Here is a 17,008-nt window from a genome sequence, read left to right on the forward strand (position 1 = left end):
TCAAGCAGTACTTGGGGGAGCAGTCAGACCGTATCGGCAAGTCAGTGCATGTGGCTAATGGCGCCAAAGAACCGATGCAGGAGCAGTGGAGCTCATGATGTGTCGCGTGCATGGCTCGGGCGCAGTTGGTGTGCAGCCTCTGGGTTTCCGTGAAGAGGTCAGTTCTGGCGGGGTTGCCTCAGGGATGACGCTGTGAACTTAGGGAAGCGCAGGGACAACTGTGGGCTGGTTTCCTGCAAGCATGGAAACGGCAGCCATTTTGGCAGAGGCAATAAGAGCTTCTGGGGATATGGGGGATCCACTCCTACTCTTTTCCCAGTCATCGGGAGTCCCACAAGAGCGCGCCTTGGGGCTTCTCAAGCCAGGAAGGTGGCAAGGGGAATCGTTCATGTCCCCACATCAAGGCACAAAGTTTCCCATGTCCTGTAATAAAAAAAAAAGCCTGAAAGGATCGGGGGGTGTGTGTGTTCTAGATTTGTCTTCTTGTCCGCGTGCTCCCTTGGATGAGGGGCCGGAGGAGCGGGCTGTGGGGTAACGTGGGATGGATCTGCTCCGGGCATGTTGCTTGGTGTTCCTTAGGCTTAGGGCATAAGGGGCGAAGTGCAACAGCAGGAGATTTTTCTAGGTCTCAGTCCCAGTGAAGAGTCCCATGTGAGCCAAAGGACAGTGTGTGGCAGGCATTTGGCGTGTTTTGAGTTTTCAGATTATACGGGGTTTGCACCCTGGGATTCCTGGATGCCTGATGTGACAGGTTTGGCCAGGGGCATGAAAAGGTCCCGCAGGGTGAAGGGGGATGGATTTCCCCAGGAGCAGGGCATCAAGGTTCACAGGAGGACTCTGACCTGTGGAGAGCTGATACTGTCTTAGAGCAGTTTCATTCTGGGATGGCTGGTGTGTTCCAGCGACAGCGTTTATTTTTCATAAGTTAATTAGGTAGCGGGGTCTGCTACATTGAGAGATGTGTAGCTTCGCCTCAGGAGGATGTTTGAAATCTTGTCCCTGAGCATAAGGACTGCAGTAGTTTTATGCAGACATGTCTGCATTGAAATCGCAAGCTGCGGCAGGTGTGGCAGCAAAAAAAAAAGGTTAAAGCGACTCTGGTGTATGGCGCAGCCTGATCAGGTCATCTGTTGACTAGGAGACTGCTGTGGTTGTGTGGTTGGTCGGGAGAGATGGTCCAGTTCTCAACTGAGAGCTCTTCCTTTTAAAGGCAGACTCTTGTTTGAGGATGACCTGGAGCACCTGAGAGAGTCCAAGATGCAGGTGCATAACTTGCCAGAAGACAGGTCTAAGGGCCTTTTCTTCGGGGTAAAGATTCTTCAGGTCCTCACAAGCAAACCGCGGCCAGTGCTCAGTCCTGGAGAGGCACCTCCCTGAGTCAACCCAGGTAAAGAAACAGGCAGAGTAAGGTCCTCACAGTGTAATGAGGACAATCTACTAGTCAGTTGCCATCAGAAGGCTTTTCACGCTGTTTTTTGCAGAGTGGGCCAAAATTAACAAGGGCCAGCGATTCCTAAAGGTGTTAAAAGATGGCTACATGTTTTTGAATTTACTCGTCCGGTTCGGGATGCTTAGGTGATTTTCACAGGAGATGCTGGATCGCTTCTGGCGACCAGGGGCATTAGAGCCTGTTCCCCAAGAGGAACAATGAACAAGTTGATGTTCCATTAGTTTTCATCGTGCCGCAGAGGGAAAGGACTTTTTCGGCCAACTTGTGGTTTAGAGAAAGATAAGTGTGGCTCTAATAGTTCCTCTTTTCCAGAGGAGAACTTTGGCCTTTCTGGCTTGGACAAAGGCTTATTAGCATATAACCATCAGGTTGAAGCACCAGCAGTTTTCTGAAGTTTTGTTTTTAGAGATCATTGTCTGTTTTTCAGCCTTCCCATTCGGCATCATGCAACTTTGCCAAGGTGACAGTGGTTGGGATGGTGGCCCTAAGTCGGAAGCGTGTGCTGGTGCATCCGTGCTTGGTTGATTGGCTCTGCCGAGCGAAGTCAGGTGATCTCTGAAGGCAGTTGGTCAGAACATGCTGAGGTGGTGGAAGTCTTCAGGCTGAATCTAGCAGAGAGTCATCTCGTTTCCAATCAGACCCTGGTACGTCTAGGGGGCTTTGTTCTAAAGGGTCAGATTACACACCTGTTGGTTCTTTTCATAACTTCTTGTGAGTCATGGGTTGGTGGTACTGACCTTGGAATTGGTGCCCACTGGAATCTATGGTTGGAGGTCTTTTATATTCCCCTTCTGCAAGGACCAATCTGGAGTGTGGTGTGGTTACTCACTTCCGAGGCCAGCCTTTCGAGCTGGGGTGCAGTGTGTCAGCTTTAGTCAGCATGTGGCCACTGGTCCAAGAAAGTGACTATTTCTTCTGTCAGTCAGTTATAGACGAGAGTGGTGCAATGCGCATTGCTTGCCTTTTGGTCAGGGTTGTGGCAAGGAGAATTCTATCACTCAGTGCAATGATGGTGAGCTATATCATCCAGCAGTGGCTCGGGAGGCCTGGTGGTTGGTTGTCCGGGCAGAGCTAAAGGAGGCCCAGAGTGTGGGTGGAGTATCACTTGAAGACAATGGAGGCGTCTCACATCCTTAGGGTATGCAAGGTTTTGGCAAATTTTCTCCATCTGAGAAAATTAGACCCCGGGAAGGAGACAATGTTTCTCATCACCAGAAAGGAGGATATTCCCATATGGACTTAATGACCAACCAAAATTCCAAGGTGGCTACAGCCGCCAAGGAAAACACAGTGCAGGTTCAATGCTCTCGTTGTACCATGGCCCCAAATAATTCTCTTTGTCTTCCCTCTTCAGCCTCTATTGGGCAAGGGGTTATGCCAGAATAGTGGACCATCCAGGCCAATGCCAGGTAGTAAAGCATTCAGGCAATATAATTCTTGTAACTCTGGAGTGGCCTCGTCAGCTGATCTGCTCAACATGGCCATTGACAGACTGCTGAAATTCAGCCACCTGTTGGATGTTCTCCATCAGAGTCCAATATGTTCACACTAGGCTGTTCTGCCTGGCTTTTAAGAAGAGAAGATTAGCACTGAGGGGATATTCCGTAGCAGTTATTTCCACTTTGTTGCAGGCCAGGCAACCTTCTGCATCTTTAGCATATGTTTGAGTTTGAAGGGGCTGCGAGTCCTGGTGTGTGACTATCTGACAAGCAGCTAGTTCAGACCACTGTGTCGCATATTTTGACCTTTCTCCAAGAAGATTTGGTCAAAGATCTGGCCTTCAACTCTTCAGAGTCTCATTAGCGGTCTTAGGCTGACTCTGCAGTGAGATGTAGAGGTATCCTTTAGGCTCGTCCTGATGTCATGCGCTTCCTTCAGGAGTTTAAGAATTTGTGTCCTCCAATCAGGAAGATTTGGCAGTCGAGGAATCTTAGTCTGGTACTATGAGGAATGTGCGAGGCTTTGTTTGAACTCCTATGGAGGGCAATGTTAAAAGCTTGAGCACTTGCGAGTTTTTTTTCTACAGATCTCGGATTCAGGGATATTTGATACGTATGGTACTGTCCTTTCTGCCCAAAATGGTTTCAGTGTTCCCTTTTAGGCAGTGGAGCTTCCATCCTTGATAGATCTTAAATTCTTCTAGCCTCTTGCAAGGGAGAGTAGGCTCTTGGATGTTTGACGAGCTTTTTAAAATTATCTGAAGATTGCTAATGCTTTCCATAAGTCGGATCTTCTTCTCGTACTCTGTAGTAGTCCAAAGCTACAATCTCATGGTAGCTGAAAGATGGTCAGATCGACTTATATTTCTAAAAGTCCCCCTGTATTGAGGGTTTGAGAGCTCTCTCAACTTGTTCTCCAGCAACCCCTTGGACAGAGTCCCAGTAAGTGTAGCCGCAGGAGATTGGAAGAGCAGCTATTTGGAGTTTGCTACACACTTTCGTCAGGCATTATCGCTTGGATGTTGGAACTGAAGACTTCCATGATCTTTGGTGAGAGAGTTCTACGAGTGAGACTCTCAAGGTCCCACCCAGTTTGAGAGAGCTTAGGTACATCCCAGGAGTCTGGACTGATCTGGGTACGTACAGGGAAAGGAAAATTGGTTACCACCTGCTAATTTTTGTTCCTGTAGTACCACAGATCAGTCCAGAGACCCAACCTAATAGTAGGGGGAGAGTCTTCCACTCGTTCTGTTGGGTATATATACTGCAGAATTGTTGGAGCTCTTCAATGCTAGTCTCAAGTTATGTTGGGAACAAGTTTTCCAGTTTGAGCAATCTCTGCTTCCTTCTACTTGTTGGAAGGGAAAGGTTTCGTTTAGGTTTTATTTGGTGGTGCCTTCATCTTAGCTTGGGTGCAGGTCAATACTGAGATTCTGCAGGTGGCACACTATGTTATATACAGTGTTAGTAAAATTTTCTCAGTCTCCATCTCCTGGCAGGGAGGCAAAATCCAGGATTCTGTGGTACTACAGGAACCAAAATTAGCAGTATAGAACCAATTTTCCTATAGAAAGGTTTGTCATGCTTCCATCTAGTGCATCCAGTTCTGTCTTCAAAAACTAAATGCAATGGTGAGGCGCATTGGATAAAAAAAAAAAATATATATATATATATAAATGCCCAAAAAAGAGCAGCCTGCTAGCTCCAGACTTACCATCATATGACAGGATATGACCTTTTTTGCCTTCATATATGACATGTCCTTTGGGTCCAGCTTCCTCTCGCACTCTCTCTGCTCTGCCAGGGCTGTCTTCCCGGATTATCCTGGTGATGGTTCCTTTGTACAGCACTTCAGCCGGGGTGCCCTTGGGAAAACCGCAAGATTCAGATTAACACTTCTCACAAACAAATAGCAAAAGCATGGCGAGGGGTAGGGAAGGGTGAGTAACAAGCAAAGCACACTTCAATTCCAAAAGGGAGGTGGTGTGCAGATGATGCTTTTTCCTGCCCCAAAGACCAACAGCTAAGATCTGCAGCTTTAATTATTTATGCACACAATTACAGAGAGTAATGAGCTGCATATTACCATGGAAGGCTTCCAAATAAGTCTGGGAGTCAGAAAGCAAAGACAATGCAACTGGACTCACTTTGAACTTAGCCAAATAAACAAATATCATCGAGGATGGGGGAGGGGACATTAACCCATCAAGCAAAATTCTGCCTTCCACCCATGTAGATTTAAGAAACGAGTTGGCCCTTGGGGAACTTGAGTTGCTGTCTGAGCTTGAGTGGATGTGATGATTAAACATGTTAGCAAGTTGTGGGATCAAAGCTGTGGCTTAACTCAAACAGACAAAATACTATTGGTCTGTTGTAATTTAAGAAATCGAGAGAAAAGGGTTGGTTTATTCACTGGATTCTTGGAAGCTTTTCTGGTGTCCGCCCCTCGGTTCCCCAGTAACAATTATGAAAACCATGTTTGCACTTCCAAGGATCGTTTCACATCCCTTCCCCCTCTGTCTAGAGCAAGGATTCTCAACTAGTCAGTTTTTCAGGATTATCCACAATGAGGATGCATGAGAGAGATTTGCATGCACTGCCTCCATTGTATGCAAATGTATCTCATGCATCTTCATTGTGAATATCCTGAGAACTGAGCTGAGAACCACTGATCTAGAGATGGACTCATTTCCATCAGGTAATGAGAGGGGCACATATGCTAAACCACGAGTAAAGCAGCACAGATGTTTATTAAAACGAGTAATCGACAGAGCGGTGTGCAGGGAAACAACTTTTGTTTCATTTTGGCACATGCTAAAAGGATATTTCATGTTTTCTGTGTCATTTCGTAGAGGAGGAGAACGGCACCCAACATAACAAGTATCATTATTTCCCTGTTTAAAAACGATAGCACATCCCTACTAATTGAGAGACTTTCTCCTTACGATGTCTCTGAGGAAGGCACTCTGCCAGTGCATGCGTCTTTTCCTTGCTGAAAGAATGCCTTGCTAAGACTCACAGAAGGAACAAGGCCAGTCTACCATGCAACTGATGAGCTCAAAATGATGCAATGCATCGCCAGATTTCAAATATTAAGGTACAATGTGAAATAACTTTGAACACTCTGAAGTCAAGGCTTTGATCGATGCAAAAACTTACATGTGTGATGGATCCTCGGTAGTTAATCTGGGTTTCTGGAGGGGCTCTGCTGCTGGGTATTCCTTTGGTGATGCTGCCCCCTGGAGGGGTGCCCAGAGATGCCCCTGGAAACCACACCAGAGTCAGCTATATTTTCAAGGTCAGGCTGAGCAGATCAGGAGGCCATTACATGACAAAACCCTTCAATGTTTGTTTTATGATAGCATAGTAGATGACAGGAGATAAAGACCAATTATTATCCCACCCTGTCTGCTCTGTTATCTTTCTCTCTGGTTGGCTACAAATGAGGTTAGATAAACACAAAAATTTTCATACTTATACCAACATCAGCTCACCATGTCTGTTACCCAAACTCTCAACTCTATTCCTACCTTTGCTCTCTATTGGGGTAACTTTCAAAAGCATTTCTGCTGGGTCTTTTTGAAAGGTATCCCAGGAGTGGCATTGCATGTGTACAAATACAAGTAGAAGCTATTCTGTGTGTACTTTTGCACGGATTGCAAAGATGTCTTCCCGGGGCAGAGCAGGGGCAGGGAACTCATTTATGCACAAACTTTGAATTACAAAAAGCATGCGTGGAAACGCCTGCATGGACATTTACACCTGCTCCCTAGCAAGTGGAAATGTGTGCACTTGCTGGCCTGCTAATCTTTGAAGCACGAAAGCTGCTTTATAAATCCAGGAAGAAGTGATTTCAGCCTATGTGGGCGGTTATAAAATGCCCCTCTGTACATGTTTTTTTTCTTTTAGATTTACCTCGCGCCTTTTTTGCTGGTAGATCAAGGCAAGTTACATTCAGGTGCAGGAGGTATTTTACATGATCCCAGAACGCTTACAATCTAAGATCCAGAGAGCCAGCGAGCAGGTACATTATCCGGATATAGTTACATGCATACATTTTCCTGGATAAGTCTGCCATTGAATATACCCGGATAAAGTTGCACACTTTACTGGGTAAAGTGTGCAACTTTATCCGGGTATATTTTGGGTCAGACCGAGGGTCCATCAAGTCTAGAATCCGGTTTCCAACGGTAGCCAATCCAGATCACAAGTACCTGGCAAGTTACATGGATTGGCCACCGTTGGAAACAGGATGCTATGCTTGACAGATTTTAGCCAGATATGTTTGGGACTGCTATTTCCCAACCATGCTTGATGTGTGTGCTTAACTAGCTAAAGTTTAGCCCTGCCTTGGCATGCCGCCATTGATTTCCCTTTTCTATCTGAATAAACGTTGTGTGCGCAAAATGTATGCGGTCAGTGAAGAAAGGAGGTGGGGGATGGGAAATCCAAATCTTGGTTTTTGTGCAGGCAAGTGTCGAACAGCTTAGACTATCAACATCAGACTTTCTTACTCTGTGGTTCTCCTCCACGTTTAATAAGAGATTTCTGCTGCAGATAATTACCATGACTGAACTGCCAGAAACATGTACGGCCACAGAGGAATACCAGTTAATGAGGAAAACCAGCATTAGCGGCGTTTACTTTCCCATGTAAATCCCAGCTCTACTTCAATTAAATGCAGTTTTTGTTATTTAAGAGTTTGTATGATTTTTCCTAGAGAATGGCTTCCGTGAAAAGTTATTTCTTTCTGCAGTGAAAGCAAGCGAGCATGCAATATTTTGACAGTAAGTGACCATATTGTTTCTTAAAATGCTAATGGTTATGGAGGAAAAAGGAGGGGCAGGAGGTCCTTCAGCAAATACAGTGCTGGTCAAATTCAGTCCTTGAGACCAATCGGCCACTCTGGCATTCAGGACCATCCATAAAGACTATACACGAGATATATTTGCATACAACATAAGCAGCGCACGCCAATATGTGTCATGCGTATTCGTTGTGGACATCCCAAAAAACCAAACTGTTGGGTCCAGAGGAGTGGGATTAAGAAATTCTCACTGCACTTCTCTTCCTAGTAATGGCTTACCTCTGAACACACCGCTCTCCTGGGAGGCCTGCATCACCAGGCTTTCTGGTTGGATGGTCTGGCTTCTGGGTGAGAGCTGTTCTTGTTTTACTCCAGGGAAAGGCACTGCAAAATATTAATAATAAAAAGCAGCTCTCCTTACTATTTTCACTTGTACTGGAGAACATGAGAACCTGCGCAAGAGGCTGAATTTGTCCAGACGGTGTTTTCCCCTACTGTGCATGAACAAACTCTGAGGGAGACAAAACTCTGAAACGTTTTGAGATTCTCTCTCTCTGCTGCAGAATTCACAGCCTCTGAAGAAACGGCACAGGTCAATCTTTGGGGCTTCACCTTCAAGACTTTGGGGGGGGGGGGTGTTTCCTTCATAGTTTGCATTATTATAAAACAGGCCCCCAATGCTCAATTTCTTCTTTTTCTTTTCAATAAAACTGCTTATGTAACAGTCAACCAATGGTCGCAGGGTGCCTCCTAACCCTGGGGTGACCCTAGGAATGGCATTTCTGTACCTATTGGGTAATCAGACATTGGTGGCAGGCCAAACACATCTCATGATATTTTATCAGACATGGAAAAGTCTTCAGCCCCTGTGACTACAGCTCCATTTGGGGGTGGGGATAAACAGACCCAGAAATGTACATTGATTCTGCTTTCTTAGGAGCCATCTGCACTTTAACTGGATCGTACTAATGCTTCTTGTGTACAACGGTGCACAGAGATCTCCTCCTGTATTCTTAATCAGTTCTGAACAGAGTAACCAAATGACTCCATGTCACTTAGAACAGCCAGAGCCAGACTTGGTTATATACCATGGCGTATATAGAGATGTCATCCCAGTTTTGCTGCGTCTACCTGAATGATATCTCCATGCAGTGCGCTCTTGCTAGCCTGAGATAATCCCAAGAAAGCAGATGGCTAGCGCAGAAAAAGGAATTTTTCAATGCAATCTACATTCTCCGGTAACAATCGCAGGGGATCCCAAACAGAGGATGCAAAACTTTCCCACTGATGTTAATGACTAAATTATTCCCAACAGAGCCCCACAATAGTTAATGTAAAGCACTTTGGGACTGAACCAGCCAAACTGCCTCATCTCAGTGTTGAAAAGCATCCCATCAGTGCTCCATTAATATAATTACCTGCTTTTCTAATTGGCACCCAATCCTTCTTCACTACAACGAACACTCAACCGTTCCATGCAATCAACCAGAAATGGGTGCTCATTCCACAGAACGGAAGCACTCCGACTATCTGCCAAGCTCATGGCAGGTCCCTGCTGCAACAGGTTCCTATGCGCTGGAAGTCGCAGAGACGAATCCCCATGAGCTTTACGGCACATCACAAGTCATAAAATCCCAACTCCAGCCATATAAATTCTGTGTATTTTTTCCATATGGAATGCTTTACAAATACTTTTTAATTGATGTTGCAGTCATGGGAAGTACAGCCTTCAAAGAGAATTATAGCTAGGTAACTCTCTGGGATGAGAACAACCCTCCCCCCAGTGACTAAACCTAACCATCCAGTTTCACAAGGTGGCTGAATTTAGCCATGAGAAACAGGGGCATTTTTGTGGTGGGAAGGGAGGGGGAAAAGAGAGAGTAAGCCCATGGATTAGATTTTTCAAATCCCTACATGGACCCTGACCGCAGTTAAAGGAGGTGCGGAGCAACCCACAGACCTTGTGAAGCTGATTAATTTTCAAAGGGGAATTACCTGCAAAGCTTATCTTTAGAAATTAGCTCAAAGGCCTATGGCTGCTGACCTTTAAACTGTCCACCCTGCTTAACATTGCACATCTGCACAAGGAAAGGTTGATTTTCAGCACTAGGCACCTAATTCAGGAGCCTAAATCTAGAACAATGAAAGCAGGACTCATTTTAAGACCCTAAATTTAGATACATTTTCAATTCGACAGAAACTCAGATGCCTAAATTTAACTTAGCTTTTATCTGAATATTGGTCTCATTACTACTAACAGAGGTTTTAACTAAAGTTGCTTATGAAGCACTAATGTAACATATCATTACCTAGAGACTCACCCAGTTTTTTGGGATCCATGTTTAGCGGCAGGCCCATAGTGATTGACCCGACAGGGACTTTTGCATGCTCAGAAGTGTATGGAGTATGAAGCTGCACAGACATGCCCTAGAAGACAAAGAAGAAAGCAGACCTTACACTCCAAGAAGATCATGGGGTCGTACATACAGTTCCAAATAAGTGACTCTGTGCAGCCACAGAGCAAATTAAGAAACCAGCTTAGAAGGAATATATTTCATTCTGGTGAGCAAGAGAGAAGGGAGTGCAGCTAGCTAAGGGCCCAGCACTACCACCACCTCACCCTCTGGCTTGAGTACCTGGGAAATGGAGCCCATGGGTCTCTCCAAGACGGCAGAGTGCTTGGTAGATGAGATGAGGGGGGGAGGACTGGCTATGTTGGGTAATTTTGGTGCCCCAGGTCGAGCATTTTCGTGCATATTCAGTGGCATTGGATAACCTGCATATAAAGATAGTTAGAGAGTCAGAACGTACTTGGAAAACAAGAGTGGCTCAGGATCCCAACATGCATTAAATATCCCCATTTTAGAGGATGGCAGGTCTCCCCTCCTCCCCCAATAATCCTGTGGCATAAAAAAGAGAACATTATAAAAAATGCATATTGCACGAAAGGAAAAATTCATGCAGGTGCACTCTTTGTATCATTCCTACTGTTTCACTAAGCCACCAAAAGATCTTAGTTAAACTAATGTCTCTAATAAGCAGCCCCGCTTAGTGAAGCACCAGAAAGCTTGGTCACTGGAACAAAACACGGAAGAGCTCATCATGTTAATAAACAAAGAGAAATCAGTGCGGGTGCAAGGTCTGGATGTGCGAGACGAGGGAGCACCCAGAAGCTCACCTGGGAGATTACACTGAAAGATCTGGGGCTCCGAGAGAACAGAAGCTTTTAGCACATCACGCGGAGACATCTGGTAGGGTAACACAGAGGGCCACGAGGAGAGGGTGAGCTGCTCCATGCCCAGCTTCTGCCCCTCAGAGAGAGACGTTAAATTTGCTGCTTTCTCTACAAGGAAAGAATGAAACCACCTCCAGGTATGAGTGCATTTTACCATCCACGAAGTAATACACATTGGGATCCCAATACATTTCATAATGCAGATCTGCTGAGACATGCATACCCAGCCACCTCTGGGGTGCATCTTACAACACATGAATCTCAGGAAAGTAGGGGGCGGGATTTCATACTTTGTACTGTGCTGCGAGTGCTGGCCCGTTTTCAAAAGGGAAACCAGTGAGGAGGTTCCTTTTTGAAAATTTGCTTGCAGGCTCGCAGGAACAAAGAACCTACAGGCCTGCAAGCTCCCTGCCAGCTGCAATCATTGCCCTCCCTACTGAGAAATTACTACTTACCTGATAATTTCCTTTTCTTTAGGACAGTCAGATGAATCCAGAACAAGTGGGTTATGCACCTCTACCAGCAGATGGAGACAGAGTGAACAGATGTCACAGTATATAAACCCCTACAGTAACATCAGCCTGCCAGTATTTTCTTCAAAAGCAACTGTGGACAGACTAGCAAAAGACTTTATTAAAAACAGATAACCATTGCAATACTCAGCCAATAGGCAACACTGAGCTCAGACAAGAATGTAACACTAGTCTAGGAACTGGAGTAACACTTACCAGTAATCCCTGTAATACGCAGGCACACAGAAGGATCATTATGCAATCACTCAGCAGCCAAGCGAGGGAAGCCGGATTCATCCGACCTTCCTAAAGAAAAGGAAATTATCAGGTAAGTAGTAATTTCTCATTTCTTAGCGTCCAGACAGATGAATCCAGAACAAGTGGGATGTACCCAAGCTACTCTCAAATAGGGTGGGAGGCTGCCCGCAGTCCAGTCAAAACCGCACATACAAAGACCATGTCCTCCCGGGCCTGAACATCAGGCGATAATACCTGGAAAAGGTGTGTAAGGAGGACCATGTTGCAGCTCAGCAAATATTGACGGGAGACAACAATCTAACTTCTGCTCATGACACTGCCTGAGCCCTAGTGGAATGAGCCCTAACCTGACTGGGTAAAAGCTTCCCAGCATCCATGTACGCAGCTGTGACTACTCTCTTAATCCAGCGAGCTATTGTAGCCTGCGAGGCCAGCTCTCCCTGTCTAGTACCGCAGTGAAGGGCAAACAGGTGATGCAATTTCTGCAAAGGCTCAGTAACCTCCAGATACCTGACATTATGTCTCTAGACATCCAAGGATCGCAACAGACGATACTCCTCAACATCTCTCTCTCCGTCCAGAGACAGCAGGGAGATGGACTGATTCAAATGAAACTAAGTGACCACCTTCGGTGAAAAGGAAGGAACAGTACGCAGCTGTATCACCCCTGGAGTCACCTGGAGAAATGGCTCCTGGCAAGACAAGGCCTGCAGTTTGGAAACCCTATGCGCCGAACAAATTGCCAGAAAAAACACCATTTTCAAGGTCAGCAACCACAAGGACAGAATACATAGTGGTCTAAACATAGGGCCTACCAAAAAAATCCAAAACCAAATTAAGACTCTATAGGGGCACTGGAAACCACAAAGAAAGACGAAGATTTTTCTCTCCTTTCAGGAAACGGGCCTCACCATGATGAGCCAACAAGGATCCATCATTTACCTGACCCCTGAAACAGACTAGAGCCGCTACTTGTACCTTTAAGGAAGTGAGAGCCAAGCCTTTATTCGTCATCCTGCAAAAATTCCAAAATGAGCGGAATCTTGACCAAGGAAGGAAGAGTACCATGATCCTCATACCAGGCCTCAAAATCTCTCCAAACCCGCACATAGGCCAAGGAGGTGGAGAACTTTCTAGCTCTTAGGAAGGTGAAAATCATTACCACAGAGTATCCACGTTTTAGCAAACAAGCCCTTGAAAGGGCCATACCTTAAGACAAAATCAAATTGGATCTTCGTGAAGAACAGGTCACTGCTGCAACAGGTTCCTATGCGCTGGAAGCTGAAAAGGCAAATCCATCAGGAGTCTCTGCAGATCTGCATACCATGGTCTCCTGGGCCAATCTGGAGCGACCAAGAGCACCATCCCTCTGTGGCGTTCGATCCTTCGAATCAGTCTGCCAAACATGGGCCATGGAGAAAAGGCATACATAAACTTGTCTTCTGGCCACTCCTGCACTAGGGCATCGATCTCCAATGACTTCCTCCTGCAGCTGAAGAAACACGGAACTTTCAAATTGCGCCACCAGGTCTAGGAACAGGAGACCCCAGCTATCCCAAATCAGCTGAAACGCCTCATCTGACAACACCTACTCTCCTGGGTCCAGACTCTCCCTGCTAAGAAAGTCTGCTCTTACGTTGTCTTTGCCTGCAATGTGCGAGGCTGAGATCGTCTGGAGATGCACCTTTGCCCCTTCCATAAGTTGATCTATTTTCCTGCGACACTTGTTGGTTCTTGGTACCTCCCTGCCGATTGATGTAAGCCACAGTTGTTGCATTGTCCAACATTATTCAGGCAAATCGCCCCTGCAGCCTGTCGCCAAACTGTAAACATGCCAACCGGATCACCCCGGCTTCCAGCTTATTGATGTTCTAGAGACTCTTCTGCATTCCAGCGCCCTTGTGCTGTTAGCTCCCGATAGTGAGCTCCCCAACCAAGGAGACTCTCATCCTCTGTCAGTACTAGCCAGTCCGGTGGGTTTAGGGAAACTCCCTTCCATAGATGATCTGCCTGCAGCCACCACTGCACTTAGGAGACCTCCATCGGCAGGTGGAGCCAAATCGCATAGTCCTGAGATTGCGGGTTCCACCGAGACAGCAGGGAGCGCTGAAGAGAACACATATGCGCCATCACCCATGGTACCACTTCCAGGATCGTCGCCATTAAGCCAAGTATCTGCAGGTAAGACCATATGGCTGTGCATAGAGTGTTCAATAACAGATGGAGTTGAGCTACCAATTTCTGAATTCAAGCTTCCGGCAGGAACATCTTGCCCTGCTTCCTGTTGAACCAAACCCCAAGGTATTCCAGCGACTGAGTAGGCTGAAGACTGCTCTTGGCTAGGTTCATCACCCAGCCAAGCTCCTGCAACAGGGAAATCACCTTGTGAGTCACTAAGCGGCTCTCTTCCGGCGACTTGGCTTGAATCAGCCACTCGTCCAATTATGGGTGTACTAGGATTCCATCCTTTTTCAACTCTGCTGCAACTAGTACCATTATCTTGGAAAAGATTCTGGGAGCAGTGACCAGACCAAAGGGCAGCATCCAATACTGAAAGTGGCACCCCAGAATTGTGAACCGCAGAAAGCCTTGATGTTCTAGTCAGATGGGAATGTGAAGATACGCTTCGGACAAATCCAGGGAGGTCAGAAATTCCCCTGCCTGCACGGACATTATAACTGAGCGCAAGCTTTCCATGTGAAAATGTTTCACCCGTAGATGACTGTTGACACCTTTGAGGTCCAGGATGGGATGAAAGGAGCCTTCCTTCTTCGGCACGATGAAATAAATGGAATATCGTCCCATATTTTCTTGAGACGTGGACACTGGGACCACAGCCCTCAGACTGAGGAGCTTTGCCAATGTACTATCCGCTGCCTGCTTCTTCTGTGGGGAGTGGCATGGAGACTCCATGAACACATCCCGAGGAAACCTGTGAAACTCCATCACATATCCTTCTTGTATCACTTCCAGGACCCACTGATCCGATGTGATTTCAACCCACCTCTGATAAAAGTGAGAGAGGTGTCCCCCTATCTCTTGTTCCCGAGGGTGGGTCAGCAAACTTTCACTGGGAAGCTTGGGAGATGCCACTACCTGAACCTGCATCCCTTCTGGGTTGTCTGGGATGAAAGGACTGAGTCCTACCGAAAGCTCACATCCTCTGAAAGGTCGCTCCTCTATAGGGTTGAAAATGCCTAGATCCTCAAGCACAATCTCTCATGTTAAAGGAGTACTGCATCTGCTTCTCATCTTCTGGCAAACGAGGGAACTAGAGATTTGCCCCAAACAGCGCTGGTACAAGTTACCGGGTACTCCTGGCTGAGATGCCCTAATATGACAGGCAGTCAACGAGAAAGGTGCTTAGGCTTCTTAGATATAAGTGCCATTATGGCCAACAGTGCACTGAGTGGTGGCCGAAGGCATGCGTCTAGCTGTTTGTTTTTTTTAATATATACTTCCAACTTAGGCACCCAAAAATTAGGTGTCCAACATGTAGGCAACATGTAAGTGCCTAACTAGGCATCCAAGACTTAAGCGTCCCAAAGATAAGCGCCCCAAAAAAACGTAATCACACAGTGCAACTTGTGCGCACAGGTGTGTGGCCACTCCGGCACTGCATAACTTGGACGCACAGACTATAAGGTCTGACTGTGCATTCAAAAACTGGGTACACAATCTAGATGCACACACTAAACAGACAATTCTGTAAAGGGCAACCTGAGAAAGCGCGAAAATGCTGTTGCAGCCTACTATGCAGCATGCAGCGAAAAAGCCTCAGAGTTGAGCCTAGCCTAAGGAGGCTGCTCAACCCGCCAGGCTGCCCTCGTTCCTCAATCTCCCATGTGGTGGGCTGAATGTCAGAAATGCCGTGCTGAGCACAGAGACTGAGGGAAGGAGGAAGCCCTATGCAACAAAAGCCTCCTTCTAAGTCTCTATATATTACTTTTTTTTTTAAACTTACAGGAGCTCAGTCTTACCTAGCTGAATACAGAGATAGTCTCTGGCTGCAGGGAAAAGGGCATGTGCCGTCACCACCGTGCTCAACTTCCTGCACCCGTTGCCTTTCAGCTGCTTAAGCAGCTAAGTCCAGGCCAGCTGAAAACCAGCTACTGGACCAAGGCACTCATCTGAGGGATAATGGAAATCACCTCAGGAATTCTCAACTGGGGGAGGGACCATTTGGTACCACCGCAGGAGAGCGGGGCAAATTGATTTCCTTAATTCTCCTCTCTCAAAATGAAGCAATTCCCAGTAGGGAGATGCATGTCCACCATCTGCTGGAGACGGAGAATACTGGCAGGCTGATGTCTCTGCAGGGGTATATATACAGAGATGTCAGTTTGCTCCCTCTCTCTCCATCTGCTGGTAGTGGTGCATAACCCACTTGTTCTGGACTCATCTGACTGGACGCTAAGAAATTCTATAACTGGGTAGAGATTTTAGAAGACTAATTGTGTTCTTTCTGTGCAGTGTCAACAGACGACGCTGGGTGAACCGCAGCGGGAATTAATATGAATTAAGTGCGGTGTAGCATTAGAAACCTAAAAGTCCCATTTTCCAGTTCAGACTTCATGTGTAAACAGCTAGACTCTCACCAAAAGTGTCAGCTGTAGACGCTATCTACCGAAAGGATGCAACACCCCTCCCCCTCCCAGATAGTGCTGCTTATGATACCTTCAACTGGGAGCTTTGTGGAGAGCAACACAACAGAAGGCAAATAGGAAAAAGCAATTGAAGTGGGTTTCACTCCTCCAACTTTAATCCATCTCCTGTACCATCTCAACACTGGATGAGAGGCATCAGCAATAAAAACAGCATTCCAGTCCTCTGACCTTTGTTTGCTATTCTGAAAGGTTTAATGAGGCCTGCACTCTTAGTTAATGGAGACAGTAAATTAGCCAGACCTGCAGACGCACTTGATGCTCCAAGGTGCTGTTACAGATCTGTTCAGATTTCCAGCCTGGAAAATAAAAGCTATATGCTGCGGCTATACCAAGGGCTTACCGTCTTTCTCTCCCATGACAGGGCTTTTGCTTTGTCCTTGGGGGCTGCTGTTGGGTTGCTGCTCCTTTTCCAACTGCAGATGCTGGGACTGCTGAACATCCAGTGTCAACTCATGGGCCTTGGTGATCTGTTGTTGATAGAGTGCCAAGGCATGGTGAGGCACCTGAGGCTTTACCTCTGAGAATCCCTCTGCTATCTGCAATGCAAAGAAAGAAAAGGAAAAGTGGTTCTTACCTGCTAATTTTCATTCCGGTAGCACCACAGATTAGTCCAGACTCCTGGGTTTTGCTTCCCTTCCAG

General features: G+C 46.4%; 1 protein-coding gene across 1 annotated transcript in view; it reads right to left on the reverse strand.

The window, feature by feature from the left end:
- NCOR2 (nuclear receptor corepressor 2) overlaps positions 1-17,008 on the reverse strand; it is a 545,866-nt gene that overhangs the window by 98,297 nt on the left and 430,561 nt on the right. The window contains 7 exon segments of the mRNA XM_029571687.1: positions 4,604-4,754; positions 6,049-6,152; positions 7,976-8,080; positions 10,018-10,123; positions 10,333-10,472; positions 10,875-11,039; positions 16,709-16,904. Of these exon segments, the coding sequence (XP_029427547.1) occupies positions 4,604-4,754; positions 6,049-6,152; positions 7,976-8,080; positions 10,018-10,123; positions 10,333-10,472; positions 10,875-11,039; positions 16,709-16,904 (967 nt within the window).

The sequence above is a fragment of the Rhinatrema bivittatum genome, chromosome 11 (genome assembly GCF_901001135.1).
Source record: "Rhinatrema bivittatum chromosome 11, aRhiBiv1.1, whole genome shotgun sequence".
Lineage (NCBI taxonomy): Eukaryota > Metazoa > Chordata > Amphibia > Gymnophiona > Rhinatrematidae > Rhinatrema > Rhinatrema bivittatum.